This window comes from Dermacentor albipictus, chromosome 4 (genome assembly GCF_038994185.2).
Source record: "Dermacentor albipictus isolate Rhodes 1998 colony chromosome 4, USDA_Dalb.pri_finalv2, whole genome shotgun sequence".
Classification (NCBI taxonomy): domain Eukaryota; kingdom Metazoa; phylum Arthropoda; class Arachnida; order Ixodida; family Ixodidae; genus Dermacentor; species Dermacentor albipictus.
This window is the reverse complement of record NC_091824.1, coordinates 93819553-93835170: the sequence shown is the minus strand read 5'-3', so window position 1 is coordinate 93835170 and position 15618 is coordinate 93819553. Positions and strand designations below refer to the sequence as shown.

At 43.0% G+C, this 15618-nt stretch overlaps 1 protein-coding gene across 3 annotated transcripts in view; it reads left to right on the top strand.

The window, feature by feature from the left end:
- LOC135920005 (PC4 and SFRS1-interacting protein-like) overlaps positions 1-15618 on the top strand; it is a 74945-nt gene that overhangs the window by 14306 nt on the left and 45021 nt on the right. For all 3 annotated transcript variants that reach the window (XM_065454069.1, XM_065454068.1, XM_065454070.1), the window contains one exon: positions 5154-5375. In XM_065454069.1, coding sequence (XP_065310141.1) covers positions 5154-5375 — 222 coding nt within the window. The remainder of the gene's footprint in view (positions 1-5153; positions 5376-15618) is intronic.

The following is a 15618-nucleotide window of genomic DNA, read 5'->3' as shown; positions in this document are numbered from 1 at the left end:
GATTTAAGGAAACACCTGGGCCTCAAGAAAAATCTTTATTGCTGTTGCTACTACAGGAATGAAATTTACAGGTAATAGGTAATTTAATGTGCTAGGTGCAATTGTGCAGCTAGTTTGTCTCTATATAATAAAAATATTTTAGATAATTTTTTCTATTCTAAATTTTTGTGATTACTTGCAAGAATTTTTTTTTTGTGTGTGTGTTAAGCGAGCTAAATATTACGTGAATGTATTCCTATATACTCAAGGAGCTCAATATGCATTGTTTCATGTGTTTACCTCTATTCTATCCAAAGCTATAGATGTACGAAAGTGTAACTGGCATAAAAATTCTTTTCTTTCTTTCAAAATTTCAAAATGTTTCGTGGTGAAGTAACATTGTACTATAGCCTTACTGCACTCCTTGAAAGACTAGTTATCAGGTGAAAAGAAAGTTATGCTCTAATGAATAGAAGAATAACTACACCTCTCAGAAAATTGCTGATGACCATAAAGAGTTATTTTAGAAAAATGGAAAAAACAAATTACTATATGATAAAGGCATTTTATTTTACTGAATATGCAAAATTTGGCAGGAAAGCAAGCCAGGAAGGATGCTCTGTCAAATAGGACCAATATGGCCTGGCAATATGGCCTGGATAAGCGATTTTGGATTGGGGAATGGCAAAATTGGTTAATTTCAGCTCTTTCACGGGCCAAACTGAACATTTTGCAGGATAAAAACACAATTTTTTCCTCAATGACATGTCATTGTAAGTTTTATTTATTTATTTATTTATATGTTTTCCCAGCAGGTGTATCACGTTGTTAAGATTTGAAAAATAACAGTAATTATAATTTTATTTTTTTATCAATATTGTCTTCAAAAGCCAGGTCAAATCTGGGAGACAAAACGCTTGCTTTCCTGCCAAATTTTGCATATCCAGCAGAATAAAATGCTTTTATGACATGGTACAGTCGAACCTCAATATATTGAACAGCGCAGTGATCGCGAAATAGTTCAATATAGCCAGAATTCAACATATAAAATCATGTAAAGGACACAGGAAAAAATTCTGCAAATCAATAAATGAACCAAGGGTGTGATCAGGGATCGTTGTTTGGAACGCGCGTTCGGTTGCACCGTGCACAATTGGCCTAGGCCGCGCTGACTTGTTCAGCCGGGTGAGAGCAGTCGATTGCGTCACACGCAATTCGCGCAGGCCGCGCTGACTTCGTTGGCCGCGCGAAGTCGGCGCGGTCTAAGCCAATTGGGAAACAGGGGCACACCGCAAGGGGCCGTACTTTCGCCCATGTTATTTAATCTAGCAATGACCAGAGTCGCGAGGAAACTAGAGAGTATAGAAGGTATACACATTGCAATATATGCCGATGACATAACCATATGGAGCACCAACAGTAACGTAGGCCAAACGGAGACCAGACTGCATGAGAGCATACACGCCGTGGAAAGCAAGCTAGGCGTGATGGGACTCAACTGTTCGGTGGCAAAGTCGGAGCTTTTGGTCCTAAAACATCGGCGCAGGGGTCGAAGACCCAGGGGCTACGTCCCCGGGGAGGAACCCCGAGGACGTACAGACACAGAGGCCTAGGTGAGGACAGCGCTCTAAGGCTAGTGCACGCCTTCATTCTCTGTCACTTCACCTACGTGGCAGGTCTATTTAAATGGTCGCAGGCCAAGCTGAACAAGCTAAACACTATGATCAGAAAGTTAGTGAAGGCTGCCCTAGGTATACCCATCAGCACCTCGAACCTGAAGCTCATGAACCTAGGCATGCACAAGACGATAGAAGAGATGGCGGAAGCGCAACAGATTGCGCAGCAGGAAAGACTGACGAAAACGCGAGCGGGCAGGCTTATACTCAAAGCGATAGGGACAGACCCCAATAGATCGATGAACCCGAAGGAATCCGAGGTAGAATTGAGCGTGAACCTTAGAGACACGATCAGAACCACCCCCCTCCTGGGGAATATGCACCCGGAACGCAATGTTAGCAGGAGAAAAGAGAGAGTGAAAGCTTGTTAAAAGAAATTGAACAGCTAGGACAACAGGCGGCCCTTGTAGACGCTGCCTTGGTCAAAGGCAAAGAGGCCTACACCGCCGTGGTGGTCGACAGCCGAGGCGAGGTACGGGATGCCGTCACGATCTTCACTAAGGATTCCACGGTGGCGCGGAGCAAGCCGTGATTGCTCTAGCCATCAGGAACCGTAATGGTCTTTCATCTATAGCGATTCCAAAGCAGCAATTAAGAGCTTTGACAAAGGCTATGTAGCTGGGACTGCGGATAGAATTATCGACAAGGTCAAAGCTATCAAAACTGAAATCCGATGGTTTCCTGCACATATGGGACAAGTGGACGAGACTCGGCTTAACCTCAACGAGGTTAACGACCTGGCACAAGGACTTGCTTGCCGTGCCGGTCAGAACCGAACCGACGCCCACTACTATTCTGGGGAGCATAAAGATCACTTACTAACTTACAACGACATCACTAAATATTACTACTTGGGGCGTAGGCAATTCCCACTGCCACACGTACGATTGAACAGGGCTCAGGCCGTCACGCTACGTTTACTGCAAACCGGGACGTACCCCACTCCGTATTTCATAAATAAAATGCACCCCGAAAGAGAAATGCGGAAGGAATGTAACATGTGCAATGGCATCATTGACATCAGACACATGCTGGCGGGCTGTCCCGCGACTCGCCGACCCCGAAGAAAAATCACTTTACTGGCACAAGGTGATATCAAGCTCTTCTTATCAAGATCAACTACGGGCTGTCCAGAGGGTCCACGATGACGCCATAAGGCTCGGCCTGGTGGTGCCGACGTGGACGCGGCCCGCCTTGGTCTGAAAAGACTGTGCTTCAGGACACAAATAAAGTTTTGTGAATGAATGAAGCCAATTGTGCACGGCGCAACCGAATGTGCACTCCAAGCAATGATCCCCGATCGCGCCCCAATCGTGGTGCGGTATATACAGTGAAAGCTCGTTAATTCGAACTTCAATAATTCAAATTTATGGATAATTCGAACTGTACGATTTGGTCCGGCCAAGCTCCACAGAAGTGTATGTATAAAAAAGTCCGTTAATTCGAACGCGAGAAGGTTCCCTCACGGATAATTCGAACTACGCTCGCTTGGCACACGGCCAGACAAACGCGCCTACTGCCTACACACAAGGCTGTATTGCCTCCGAAACGGAGAGAACGGCGAGAGAAGGAAAAATCGGAAAAAAATTTAACCGACGCGGGGTCAGCCAGAAGGCAGCGGCGGCTGCCGCCTCTCCGTGCTACGTAACCTCCAGGACTTCATGCCCGTTGCGAATCTCGGAGGCTTAGCAAATCTTGTGCAGCTGCTAATGTTGTGCGGAGATGGCACGGCAAGCGCCATCTCCGAAACACAGCGAATCAAGTACGTCGCAGCTGCGCTTGCAATCAAGAACCAACGAATCAAGGCCTTCGCCACCTTCACATGTGAGTCTTTGTCTCGGCAGTCTTCATCGGTTGTGTACGTCTGTTTTCAGCTTAGGAGGTATCGGCCATCGCGATTCATTGTGATGGTGTTAAGCCTCGGCTAACGTTCGTTTCGGTGGACATCGGTAGTGTGGCACAGTCGGACCCAGAGCTTCGACTTCAAGATGGCGTGTGCCCGCGGCACACGCCATCACTTTCTGACATGCCCTACTGCTTCCAAATCGCAGTGTACTGTTGCTCTCCTTCACTATCGTTAGTTCGAACTTTCGTTAATTCGAACTGAAGCAGCTTCCCCTTGCGGTTCGAAATAACGAGCTTTTACTGTACTGACTTGAAGCTTCACACAGAGTATTTATTTGGCTGAAAGTACTGCAGCAGTATAGCCTGCTTCTTATTGGCATCCGTGTGCTTAAACACGGAGTCCTAAAGGTAGTCTAAACAATCCGCTAGCAATAGGCCGGTGCCCTCTATTGCACCGCAGTAGTGGCGTAGAAGGGCCAAAGCAGCTACAGCTTCAGTTGAAGTCGGGAGCAGGGCAGCATCAGGGCAGCATCGGGGCTTGCGGGATCAACCGCGGCAGCAGCTCCCTTTGGCCGCTACTTCTGCTGCGATCTGCATGTCTGTTAATCGAAGCATTTTGAAACACTGTCATTAACAAGGTAGTGTCCGCCAAGGCGTCTGAGTGAGCCCAGCGTGCGTGCACGTATTTGCGGATGTAAACCGTCGGTTCTCTTGAGGCGCGGCAGGTGTAGAGTGCGGCAAATGCAATGCGTCGTTGATGTCAAACTAGCCAAGCCACCACGTGTCTACGCCGCTAAGTTCAAATGGTGCCCTTGGGGCGATCGATATGCGCAACTATAGTGCGCAACAGTCGGGAATGCCCATCGCGCCACCGCTATCTTCAAGGGTGTTGCGGGAAAGTTCACCACCCGTAAACAAAGAGTATGTGGTCTGGGGTGGTGGAGTTTGATATATCCATTTTACATCTGAGTCCGTTGGAAACAAAGAAAAAAATATGCATGAGATTTTCCAGGTTATATAGAAAGTGTTCGATATATGCAATCATTCAATGTACCCCGTGTTTGATATATCGAGGTTTGACTGTAATTTCGTTTTTTCCATTTTTCTATTATAACTCTTTATGGTCATCAGCAATTTTCTAAGAGGTATAGTTATTCTAGTCATCCGAGTGTAGTTAGTGCATCATCAGCAAACACATCGCTGGAAGCAAGGATATATAAAATGTGTCACCTACATCTTGAAACACTTCTGACTGGAATTGAGCTGCAAATTTGAGCAATGTGTACAAATGTTTTAGTAAAACGAGGGGGAAGGTAGGTGGTGGTGGGTTGCACTTCGCAGTCTTCTGCCACACGAAGACTGAACGCACCTGATGATGGTGTGTGCAGTGGCAATGGTTTTGTAACCCTCATGTTGAGACTGCTGATTATGTATTGCTGTGCTTTAGTAAAGACAATTTTAATTTCGGCGTTCGTCCTGTGCATCTTGCTTGGTCCCATGTAAATTTGTGCCATAACATTATGTTCCATACTTCTTTTAACCATCTAACACATCTTATTTGCTCGATTATAATCCTCGTTTCCAGAAAATTTGCTGTGTACCTGTGGCTCACCTAAGTAGCCTAGCCTGATTATTATTTTTGTATTTGCGTAGCCTCGCACCGTGGGAAAAAAGGGAGACACCACCACAAGGAGAAAAACGAGGAGCCCACTGCCGAAGTGGCAGCGCCGCCCGAACCTGAGCCACAGGAGGAGAAGATGGACGAAGTTGAAGACCAGTTCGTTGAAGCTCCCAGTACAAAGCCACCGAAGAAGTCTAGCCGGCGACGGGACAAACACGCAAGCAATGAATTAGCTGCCACCAAAGAAAACACTGGTAGGTCAGCCGTTTGAGCAGGGGGGAGCTTTTTCTACACTGTTTTGTCTCTACAAGTTTTTTGTCTTCCGGTGTCTGGGTATGAGTATCCATGTAATCATCGAATCAAAAGGCAACTCCTTTGTAGCTCTGCAGGTGTGGTTGCTTGTCATAGGAGCATGAGTAGGTAGACGAAGCATTGTGTGTGGGAGGCAGTGGTTTCAAAAGCACCTGCAGCTTCTGAATCCCAGAGCTCTTGTTCTTGGGCAATGGCAAATGCCTCCATTTTTGTGTCCCCCACCTTCTTTCATACTTTTAAGATGTGAGAACTGTGCATAAAGAGTACAAGGTGTGGCATCCTTTTATTTTTCAATATGTGGATGTGTTCTTCTATGCTTTCCTAACTTTTATTTTACCAGACAAAATTGTCATTCTCAAAGAATTGTGCACTATTTTTTTAGGGAGGACACTGAATAAAGAAGGCATTTTAAAGGCATTGGATGTGACTCAGTGTTCATTTGCATTCCCTAATAGTAGTTTGCTGCAAGATCCACTGTTTTGAACATGCAGAGCTTTGGCCCATTCTCAGTCATTCACCTGCGGAGGTAGTGCTTTCATGTGACATAATACAGACCACATTGCCTCGCCGTATCAACAAGCATTTGCAAATCTTGCAAATGCTTGCAAATGCAAAAACTGCCCATCTTGCAGTTATGTTTGACAGTTATGCTGCACCTTTGTTTTCTGCATGCCAAGGGCCTGGAAAAAAAGTTAAAGATCTTCATGAACTGCTCCAGATATCACTTATTGCCTATCGAAAAATCGACGGAAATGTATTTTTGTGTCAGTTGTGATGACTCCCTGTCTGTGCGAAATCTCATGAACTTTGAAAACATAACATGGCATGAAGTGGGTTGGAATTTTTACAGTGCAGCAAGCGTTCCAACTGTCAACCAAAGGACCAGGCAAAATTCCGCAAAGGCTACTCAACAATAGACCATATTCGCACTGTCAATCTGGTGATAGAGAAATGTATGGAATATAACCAAGCCTTACATGTAGCTTTCATTGATTACGAGAAAGCGTTTGATTCAGTTGAAACCTCAGCAGTCATGGAGGCATTACGGAATCAGGGTGTCGACGAGCCGTATGTAAAAATATTGGAAGATATCTGTAGCGGCTCCACAGCCACTGTAGTCCTCCATAAAGAAAGCAACAAAATCTTAATAAAGAAGGGCGTCAGGCAGGGAGATACTATCTCTCCAGCGCTATTCACAGCGTGTTTACAGGAGCTATTCAGAGGCTGCTGAGCACGAGGTCGCGGGACCGAATACAATTTTTGAACATTGTAAGCTAGTGTAAGCACCACCAACAGGCTGTGGTAGCTTCCAATGATTGTATAATACACTAGTGCAGCAGTTCCCATACTTTCTGACTTTTGAGAACTCCACCGCCCTTCCCAGATATCACATCAGTTGCACAAACAAAATTTCAAAGCTGAATGCCATGTGCGAGACAAAAATAAACAAAACAATGCCACCATAACATGAGCTTGGGGCATTCAATGTTTATGGTTTAGCATGTTATCTTTAATCTCGAAGGGTATTGCTTTTTATTGAGGAACTCATGATAGTACATAAACAACCAAATTCTTCCCCTTTTTTGTTTTTTCCCCTCTCCGCATTGTAATGCAGCAATGCAGTAGCTGCAATACAGCTACCACTCTAGTTCACATACCATAAACAGAGTCCTGACATTAACAAAGTGTGTGGTGCACAAAAGTTTGCTTATTTATTTTTCTTTCTGCACTCAAATATCAAAAGTCGTTCATGCTGTGGAATGGTTATCAATATACCGACCGCAGCACTAACCCTAAAAGCCCACTCCTTCTGACCACATGAGCCAGCTATGTGCGTTGTGCAAGTTGTTGATATCCTGCTTAGTGATATCTAAAGAACACATGATTTGCAAATCTTTGCAGAAGATAATTAGGGAAAACTTGCATAAAATTTGAACTGAAGGAGGTAAATGAAAGTGGACCTTATGTTCGAAATAAGCACATAATTTTACATATATGTACAAGTTTCCAGCACTACACCTTGATTTAAAGACATTTTTGGTCCTAAGACCCACTTTCATGCTGCCAAGATGGACGAGCCACTAGGGGAGTCACCAACTTTGGTCACGTTTTGATTAGCAGAGTTCGAATTATCCAGTGAAGGCTACTTTCAGGATCGAAATAACGAAAGTCTTTTAGCATTGAAATGTATGGGCACTGGCTGGGACGTTCGGTTGGGATCCAATTATCCGGAGTAAAATTAGCAGATGTCTACTGTATATGAAAACTGCCCCGTGTCAACATCAGTGTGCCTTTACAGCAAGCAGCATGTGAATGCGCCCCCGCGCATTTTTTACAATACACCAGTTAAACGGCCAGTCATCATATCTTGAAGAGTCAACAGGTCGTTAGATTTGAAAATGGCCCTGAGCATGCAGGACATATGAGCGCTTTGCAGACCCACGGTGTCCAGCATGGACGCCAGTGGTTTGTACAGTGTTTTTTTTTAATCAATGTACAGTGGTTTTCTTGAATCCAAACTGTAATGTAAAAATTTTCTGAAGGAGGGATGGGGACAGATTCTTTTCGGCCTGTCACAGAGTGCCAAATTGCCATTTACAAAGCCCACTTTCGAAACCACTGCGCTAGTGTACAGGCAAGCTAACTGCAATTAACCTGAATCTCGGTTATTACCCGCAGCAGTTGTGCTCGTCTATATGGAAAGTCCATGCACAATTTTAATCTTAATTTTAATGCACAATTAATCTGTTAAACATAGTGGGTGTAGTTGTAAATATGGTTAGGTTTAATTTGTAACGGAGCACGACCGCAATAGGTTCGGGAGGGCTGATTTTTGGCCTAGTTGGTTCGTTGCATCAAATAAAGTCAGAGCGCTGGATTGACAGGGACATGAAAGAAGACGGGACTAGTGCATGTCCCGTCTTTCATGTCCCTGTCAATCCAGCACTATGACTTCATTTGGTGCAATTGGTTGGTGCAGAAGTTCAGTTTAGCCTTGTAGTGCCCAACGTGTGATACATGCTACGCTAAGTTTAATGCTGCAAAATATGCTCATTTAGGTGTGGGGAACTTTATGCAAAGCCCATAGTTACGTTTTTGATATGCTGGAGCAAAGTTTCAGCGGTGGATAGTTCAACGAATGAATTATTAACTATTACAATTATAATACAGTTATAATTCATATTTCATTGTCCTTAAGTACAAATGTGCTCTCCATGGGCAGAAATAACAGTGAGCAAGTTGTTCTAGGTGTCCTTGAAATGGAACTCTGTTTGGGCATTACAAGGTTAAAGGGACACTATAAAGAGAAACATTAGGCAGAACTAGACTGTTAGATTGCACATGTGGAATACTAATTACTCTATAGACTCGCGTAAGGGCCGCACCCCCAATTTGGCAGCCCTAAATTTGGAAAGAAAGATTGCCAACGGAGAAGCAATTGCTTTTGGTGCCCTGATACCACGCAAGCGCAACGGCAGATTTTCGTGCACTAGGTACTTCCACCCGTCACTACTATATAGTGAGAACTCTGCATTCACCTCTAATGCACTGGTATGTGCGGGGATTCTGAGCGTGCATAAGTCGCTGGCTGTGCCGGCACCAGTTTGAGCAAGAGGGTTGGTACCGTGCAAAGGCGGCACCTTGTCAAAATCGGGAAAGAAAAGTGCAGCCCTTAAAGTGCAGTCTGTAAGGTGTCTCAGTTTAATTGTGAATGAAGGCTTGGTGGGACACAGATCGCAAAAGTGAAATGTAGGTGGCACGCAAAAGTGAAATGTAGGTGGCAGCACCACTTGCCTTTTCTTCGCCAGCTCATCGCGGCATTGCGAATTTTACCATGTCTATTATGATTGTAGTGTTTATGGGTTAATGATTATATTGTATTCCAAATGTAAACATACACTGCTTAGAAGCCTTCTTCGCAAGTCAATTTTTGCTCAGAAACGGAGCAGTTATGCATAAATAATGTGCAGTACTTCAGCAAGGAAACGCCAAATGAAGTCTGGAAAGAGTACTGTACCAATCTAAAATGATTTAGTATTTCTCTTGAGTGTCCCTTCGATTAACATGACCATGTAGCTGACAGGTAAGGTAGTATCTATCACACATCCATAGTTGTGTTTTCGCTCTCAGGAACAGATATGAGTATACTGACAAAAAAATTTTACCCAACCACCTTACTTCTTTTTTTTTTAATATCTGTTTACTCTGTATTTAAATAACGAATCCACTGGAACAAATTCCACGAATGTTCAAAACCTGCACGAGGTTCAATGCAACTTCGTGATGTAGGGTCCGTTGAGCACGGCTCCTCCATGCATCACAAAAAACTAACGTAGTGGTCACGGGGCAGCATAAACTGCTGATCCTAAACTGTTGATAAGCATGTCAGTCAGCTGGGTGCAATGGTCACAAGCCACAGAATAACTGCTGCCAAAAGCCAGGCCATACACCACACGAGCTCCTCTTACCTTCATCCTGCACTTTTCCACATTCAACTTGGTCTCGTGCTGTCATTTCTTTCAGAACGTGGAAAGTATTTTTCGCCTTCTCTGACCTAGTTACCACATTTACTTATGTAAGGCCCACACCTCCTGTTTGCAGTGCAAAAATTTGGAAAAGTTTCACTAATGGCACATTCGACTTCTTTTAAAGTGCTCTGACAGTGCTTCGAAGTTAGTAGAAAACGGTTTTAAAGCTGCATTACGAGAATTAAACAATCTGTTGGGGATAACCAGGCTTCATTATCGTCATTTGAGGTTTTTTTCTGCTAGTGGTAAAGCTTGGTTGCTATTTTATACAACTATTGGAGCACTGCCAGAGCACTCGGACACGACCAGCCAAATGTGCCATAGGTTTCACGCTCGCACCGGCATACTGATTTCTTTCTGCTAGCAGCTACTATCTGGCACTAGTTGTCCTGCTAATGACGGCATTATCATCTCCGTATTCTGCACTCAGCACCAAACCGTCAAATCACAGCTTTGGTCACCAACTCCTACAAAGCGGCGTGGTGGTGCTGGTTAGGCCTAGGCAGCATGTGCGGCAGGTGGTAAGCCATTGCAGGAAGTCAGGCATAAGTCACATGCACACGTTGGACTGATGACCGTGGTGAAGTGTGGGCTGCGGGTGACGAGCAGGCAGCTACTGCGAACGTTGGTATACCAAGTTTGTGTGTGTGCTTACTGGAGGGAATTATGCAATCTCGCGTGTGAGCATTAAGCCAATAAAGCTCCAAACTGATTTTTCAGAGCACAGTCTAAACTAAGAGTGTCTCGGAGTACAAGGCCACGTGTGCATTATCTGCATTTCACGACGACCAGTGACACATAGTGGGCTGCGCGCTGGGTGAATGCAAAATGCACCCGTGGCCTTGGCCATCAAGAAATTTAAAGTAAACTTTATTTTAATGGAGTAAATCACTCGGAAGAAGGCTGTAAATGAATTTCTTGTGTTGCTAGTCCTTTAAAAAGCAGCGGAGTTGAGTACGGTCACAATTCCTCTATTTCATAGTGCCCAATTATTCTGACATATTTTTGGCATTGTCCGTGTTGAGAAAATTAGTCCGCAACTTAAGCATGTTTATTATCGGTCAGCAGTGGTTGTGTGATTTTGCATAGCAGACCGAGCACAGTTGGGGGCTTTAGTGGGTAGTTATATGCTTCATGTAAGGCCACACCCAATAAAATATCCGGAAAGTGGGCCTTGCACAATGGTAAATGTGATAAATGCTCTTGGCAAGACAGTCACGGTATGGCTTGCAACCATTGCATCAGTCTGACCAACCCCCTTGTCAGTGATGTCACGTGACCACCACCTTAGATATTCAGGACGTATAGAGCCATCTTGCTCTACATGCCTAAAGACACACTCCGCTTGGCACACGTTTCGAATTGGTCACAATACTTATATATACTTATACTGTAATTATCCCCATTTTTGTTTCTGAATAATTCTGAATAAGAGGTGGCATAATTTGTTATTTGCCGTGCCCTCATGGAATTCGAGCCTCATACCATGATTTAAAAGTCAGTAGCTGCCTAATAAAGCAAGAAGATAGGAAAATTTTGTGCCAGCACTCGTTCATGGCCACATACATTTTCTGCTCACTGAGTGGCTGTATTCTTGCTCTTAGCCTCAGAATTTGTTGTTCAGCTGCTGTAGTGTTGTGTACAACTGCAAAGATAAATTGCAAGTGCTATTAATGAGTTAATTGTCACCAGGACTGGGTAACATAATGATTATACTCAAGTTCTTTTCCTATTTGCACTTTGTTTACATTATCATCAGGATCGGTCAGTTGTGAGCGGCAGATAAGACGAATTAAATTGAGTGAAAGGAATGACTACATTATTGCAGCCCAGGTAGCCGTGTAATTTTTATTTGTTCAAGCAGATGTGCAGCTCGTACTATTTGTTGAGTGGTGAGAGCCATTAAAGGCAGATTTGATTGTCAGTTCGGTGAGTCTTGGGAGTATAAAACTGTCGTCTATTGCTCATCCTTTGCAACAGTCCATATATGCGCTACTGGAAAGGCACTTCTGCAACTGCAGGGAACTATTGTAGAGTTGAAAACATTCTACAATTCTATAAGCATAGGGAATGGATGGGATTCATACTTTCATTTGTCTTCCGCTGCCAACACTTGATGCTATGCCTACAAGCTTCTTTATTGCTATCATCTTGCTGGTGTCTCATATATATATGTAAAATATTCAAGCTGGTGAAGGTGAAAATATAGTCTGATATTGCACTCGTATACACAGTTGTTATACATCGCACAATTATAAGCACGTACTGCCAGAACTGCTTTGGAGAAGAAGGGCTTCATTGCACCTATTAAGTAGGGCGTTGTATTCCTTGATATTTGGTGAGTGAAACAATCAATCAGTTTGAAGCCTTTGTTTCTTCTTCTTGCACTTATACTTAAGCCAGGTGGGCACTTTGTTAATGGCTGTAAGGTCACTGAATGGTCTTTGAGGTCCTCAGCACCCTTGTCAACTGCAGCAGAGTTGGCTGCCACATAAAGTCGATGGCTGTTGATGCATTTTGTTAATTTTGACATGGTGTTCATGTGCAGCTGTAAGTGTGCACAGTTCTGTTAACTTTTGAGCCTTTTTGGTTTCACTAGAGTTCTGTCTGATTCTGTTGGTTTGATAGTCTGTTCACTCGAGATCCTTTGAAGCTGCCTGTGTAGCCGCATCCTCGGATCACAGGGAGAATTTGTCGACTGAAAAACAATGTCAGATGAATGCACTGCATGTTGAGCACATTAGCATTTTTTGTGTTCATTGCTGTGGTGTTGTTATGCACCAGTACTCAGTATTGATGGTGGCAGCTAAGTATTGAGCGGAATTTTGTTTTTTTTTTTAGTTTAAATTGTTTTGGCCAGATCAGCTTCCAGATGCCATTGGTGAAGTGCTTTGCCACTTAACTTTTTTTTGTGTGTGTGTGATTGCCACAAGTTGAAAAAATGTACAGTATAGAAGCAGATGACGAAGACATTAAGCAGGATGTGTAAGACAGCATTTTGGGTGTTGTGTATAAAGGAGGCAGTGTATATGCCCCCCCCCCCCATTTGCAACAAGTCTTCTTAACTATCAAAATCAATTAACTTTGTTAATTAGATAATTGTGCATTTTGATTTGTTGCTCAAGTAATGTACCTCTTCAAAAAAAAAGAACAGCTCTCATAACAGCATTGCTGTACTTGCTGCATTCAGTTCTTCAAAAATTGGTAAAGCTTTAAGGAAACTTCTGGTGCATATGTATTTCTTATGTACTACAAATGGTGAAGTGCACCTGTACATTGCATTATATTGATACCTAGCTGAACTAGCTCATTTGTTTTTTAAATCTGTAGTTGTGTGGACACTAGGGCATATTGCTCACATGAAACTGTTTGCTTTCTCATTAGTGTGTGTATTTTTTCGTGTCATTATGCATTGATAAGAGGGGCAATTTTTTTCTGGGGTGGCAATGTTTAGATATAAGTGGCCGCATGAAAGAGTAAGCATTGTTATGTTTCACTCAGCATAATTATGATACTAGTATTTAAAGTAGAAATATAGATTGTGTACATCATGCTATATTTTCCTGGTCCTTGGGCCTGAAATTCCTTGGGATGTAACATAGACCAGCGTTATCACTCCGGGCTAATCTGTGCTGATTACTAGACTGATGTCTGACTTATAATGGGGTACTTGTGCCTCTGTGATAGTCATCAGCAATGTCATGCTGACTACACCAATTCACGCCAGTCCACCGAAGCTGAGCATCGTTGGACGCAATGCTTCATTTGAATCGAGACAACCTGAGAACGCCACTCCTTTCCTGCTGCGAAGCAGTTTGTGTTTGCATTGAGCAAGACCGTTGCGATGTCGGCAACGAGAGTCAGCACATGCTGTTAGTTGTGGTAGTTTGGTGGTTACAGCATTCTGGTTGCACACAAAGTCGCAGGTTCATTTGGCTGCCACTACTGCTGTGTTCCAGTGGTGATGAAATGCAAGAATTTTTTTTGTTCTCAGCACTGAGCTTTGTGCGCATGTTAAAGAGCACAGGGTAGTAAGAATGAATCTGTAGCCTCCCCTTGTGGCATCTCTCATAGCCCCTGCATTGTTTGAGGACATTAAATCTATCAATCAGTCATTTTGTACTGTTCAGCGAAGGTCATGCATCTGCGGTGCCCTCTATATGCTTGTGCTACCATTATTACTGCATTACATTTGAGTGATATCTTTCTGTAATCGCAGCACATGTGTGAATGTGTTCAATTCTTGGTGCCTAGAAACTTTTTTTTTTTTTTAACATGGCAAAGAGCCCCCCATGCATGTTGGATATTGCATTCATGAAAGTCACTGCTTTGCAAGTCTTGCTTAAAAATTCACTTGCTTTATTTAACTTGTTCATTTTCAAATGCCTTGGCCATGTCATTTTAAATTCACTGGTTTTGTCAGACTACTGAAGCTAACCAGCCTTGCATTAGCTTGGTCTTGAGTGGGACTCAAACTGGGAACATGAAATACTGATTGTTACACTTCTGGCACGGTGTTCATATTGAGCTTGACTGTATGTATGGCCAGAAACTTTCCTCTGTGTTTAAAGCTGTGCATAGTGACTTTCGTCACTACCCCATGGGCTGAAGATTGTGTGATCTTGCTGCAGTTTAAGGCAAGCACCTTTTCTTGTAGGAGTGACAGCAGGAGCAGCTACATTTTGTTATTGAGAACTCTGCTCATGCAAATTTTTCTAGAAAGATTATTGTGGTAGAATATTCGTGGGACAGTATCCTTTAATGCTTAAGGCACTTTGCTTTTCTTTAAAGAGGCTTCAGGACACTAACAATTTTTGAACGCAGAAAATTACTGCTGCCCTTTCTCTCTATCTCTCTCTCGGATATTGCAACTTTGTTCTGTTTTCTGTGAAAAAGCAAACGGGCAATTAAAAAAAAAAGTTTGATTTATGGCCATGATTGCATAACTGCACTTTCCTGCATGTAAAACATATTTTTTAATGCTCAACCATATATTAATGATGCAGTTCTGCAAAAACATCTTGTGCACAATCTACAGACATTCAAATCCAGCTGTTTCAAGTAGTGCGTTTTGAACTTTATAAGCCTTGAGTGTGGTTGCCATGAATTTCATAGGACCATGCTTTGCGTTGTGATGTAGGACATCACCGTGTGTGCTCCCTTCTTTGTTTGCTTTCATCTTCTTGCACCCGAAGCATAGCTGAAAAAAAAAATTACATGCAATTTACTGCTCGCTAATCTTCTTTCTTCAATAAATGGAGTGGTTCCTCCATTTCTTATAACTGTATACATGTATTTTATATAGATAAGTAGCGTGCCTATTGGCCCCTCTGGGAGATTTTATTTTTATGAAAATTGCTGGAACAGTAATTGTCGTCCGTCAAGCTGTCTAGGCAGAAATATGGTTTAAGTGTGGCCCTTTTTCAGATCAAAACATTGTCGTAAATACACCATCTTGTGCTTTTATTTATATGCTCTATTTGTTAAAGAGTGAAACGCTGTCATTTACTTTGCAAAAAAGCTGGAAAAGGGAAATTTTTGCTAAAGAAATCCTGTTAGAGGAAGGCAGAATTTCTTTCTATAAGAAAATGCTTCTTCTTGCTAAAGCAGAAACTTTTTGTGACTTTTGTATGTTCAGTCATTCATTGCACCATTT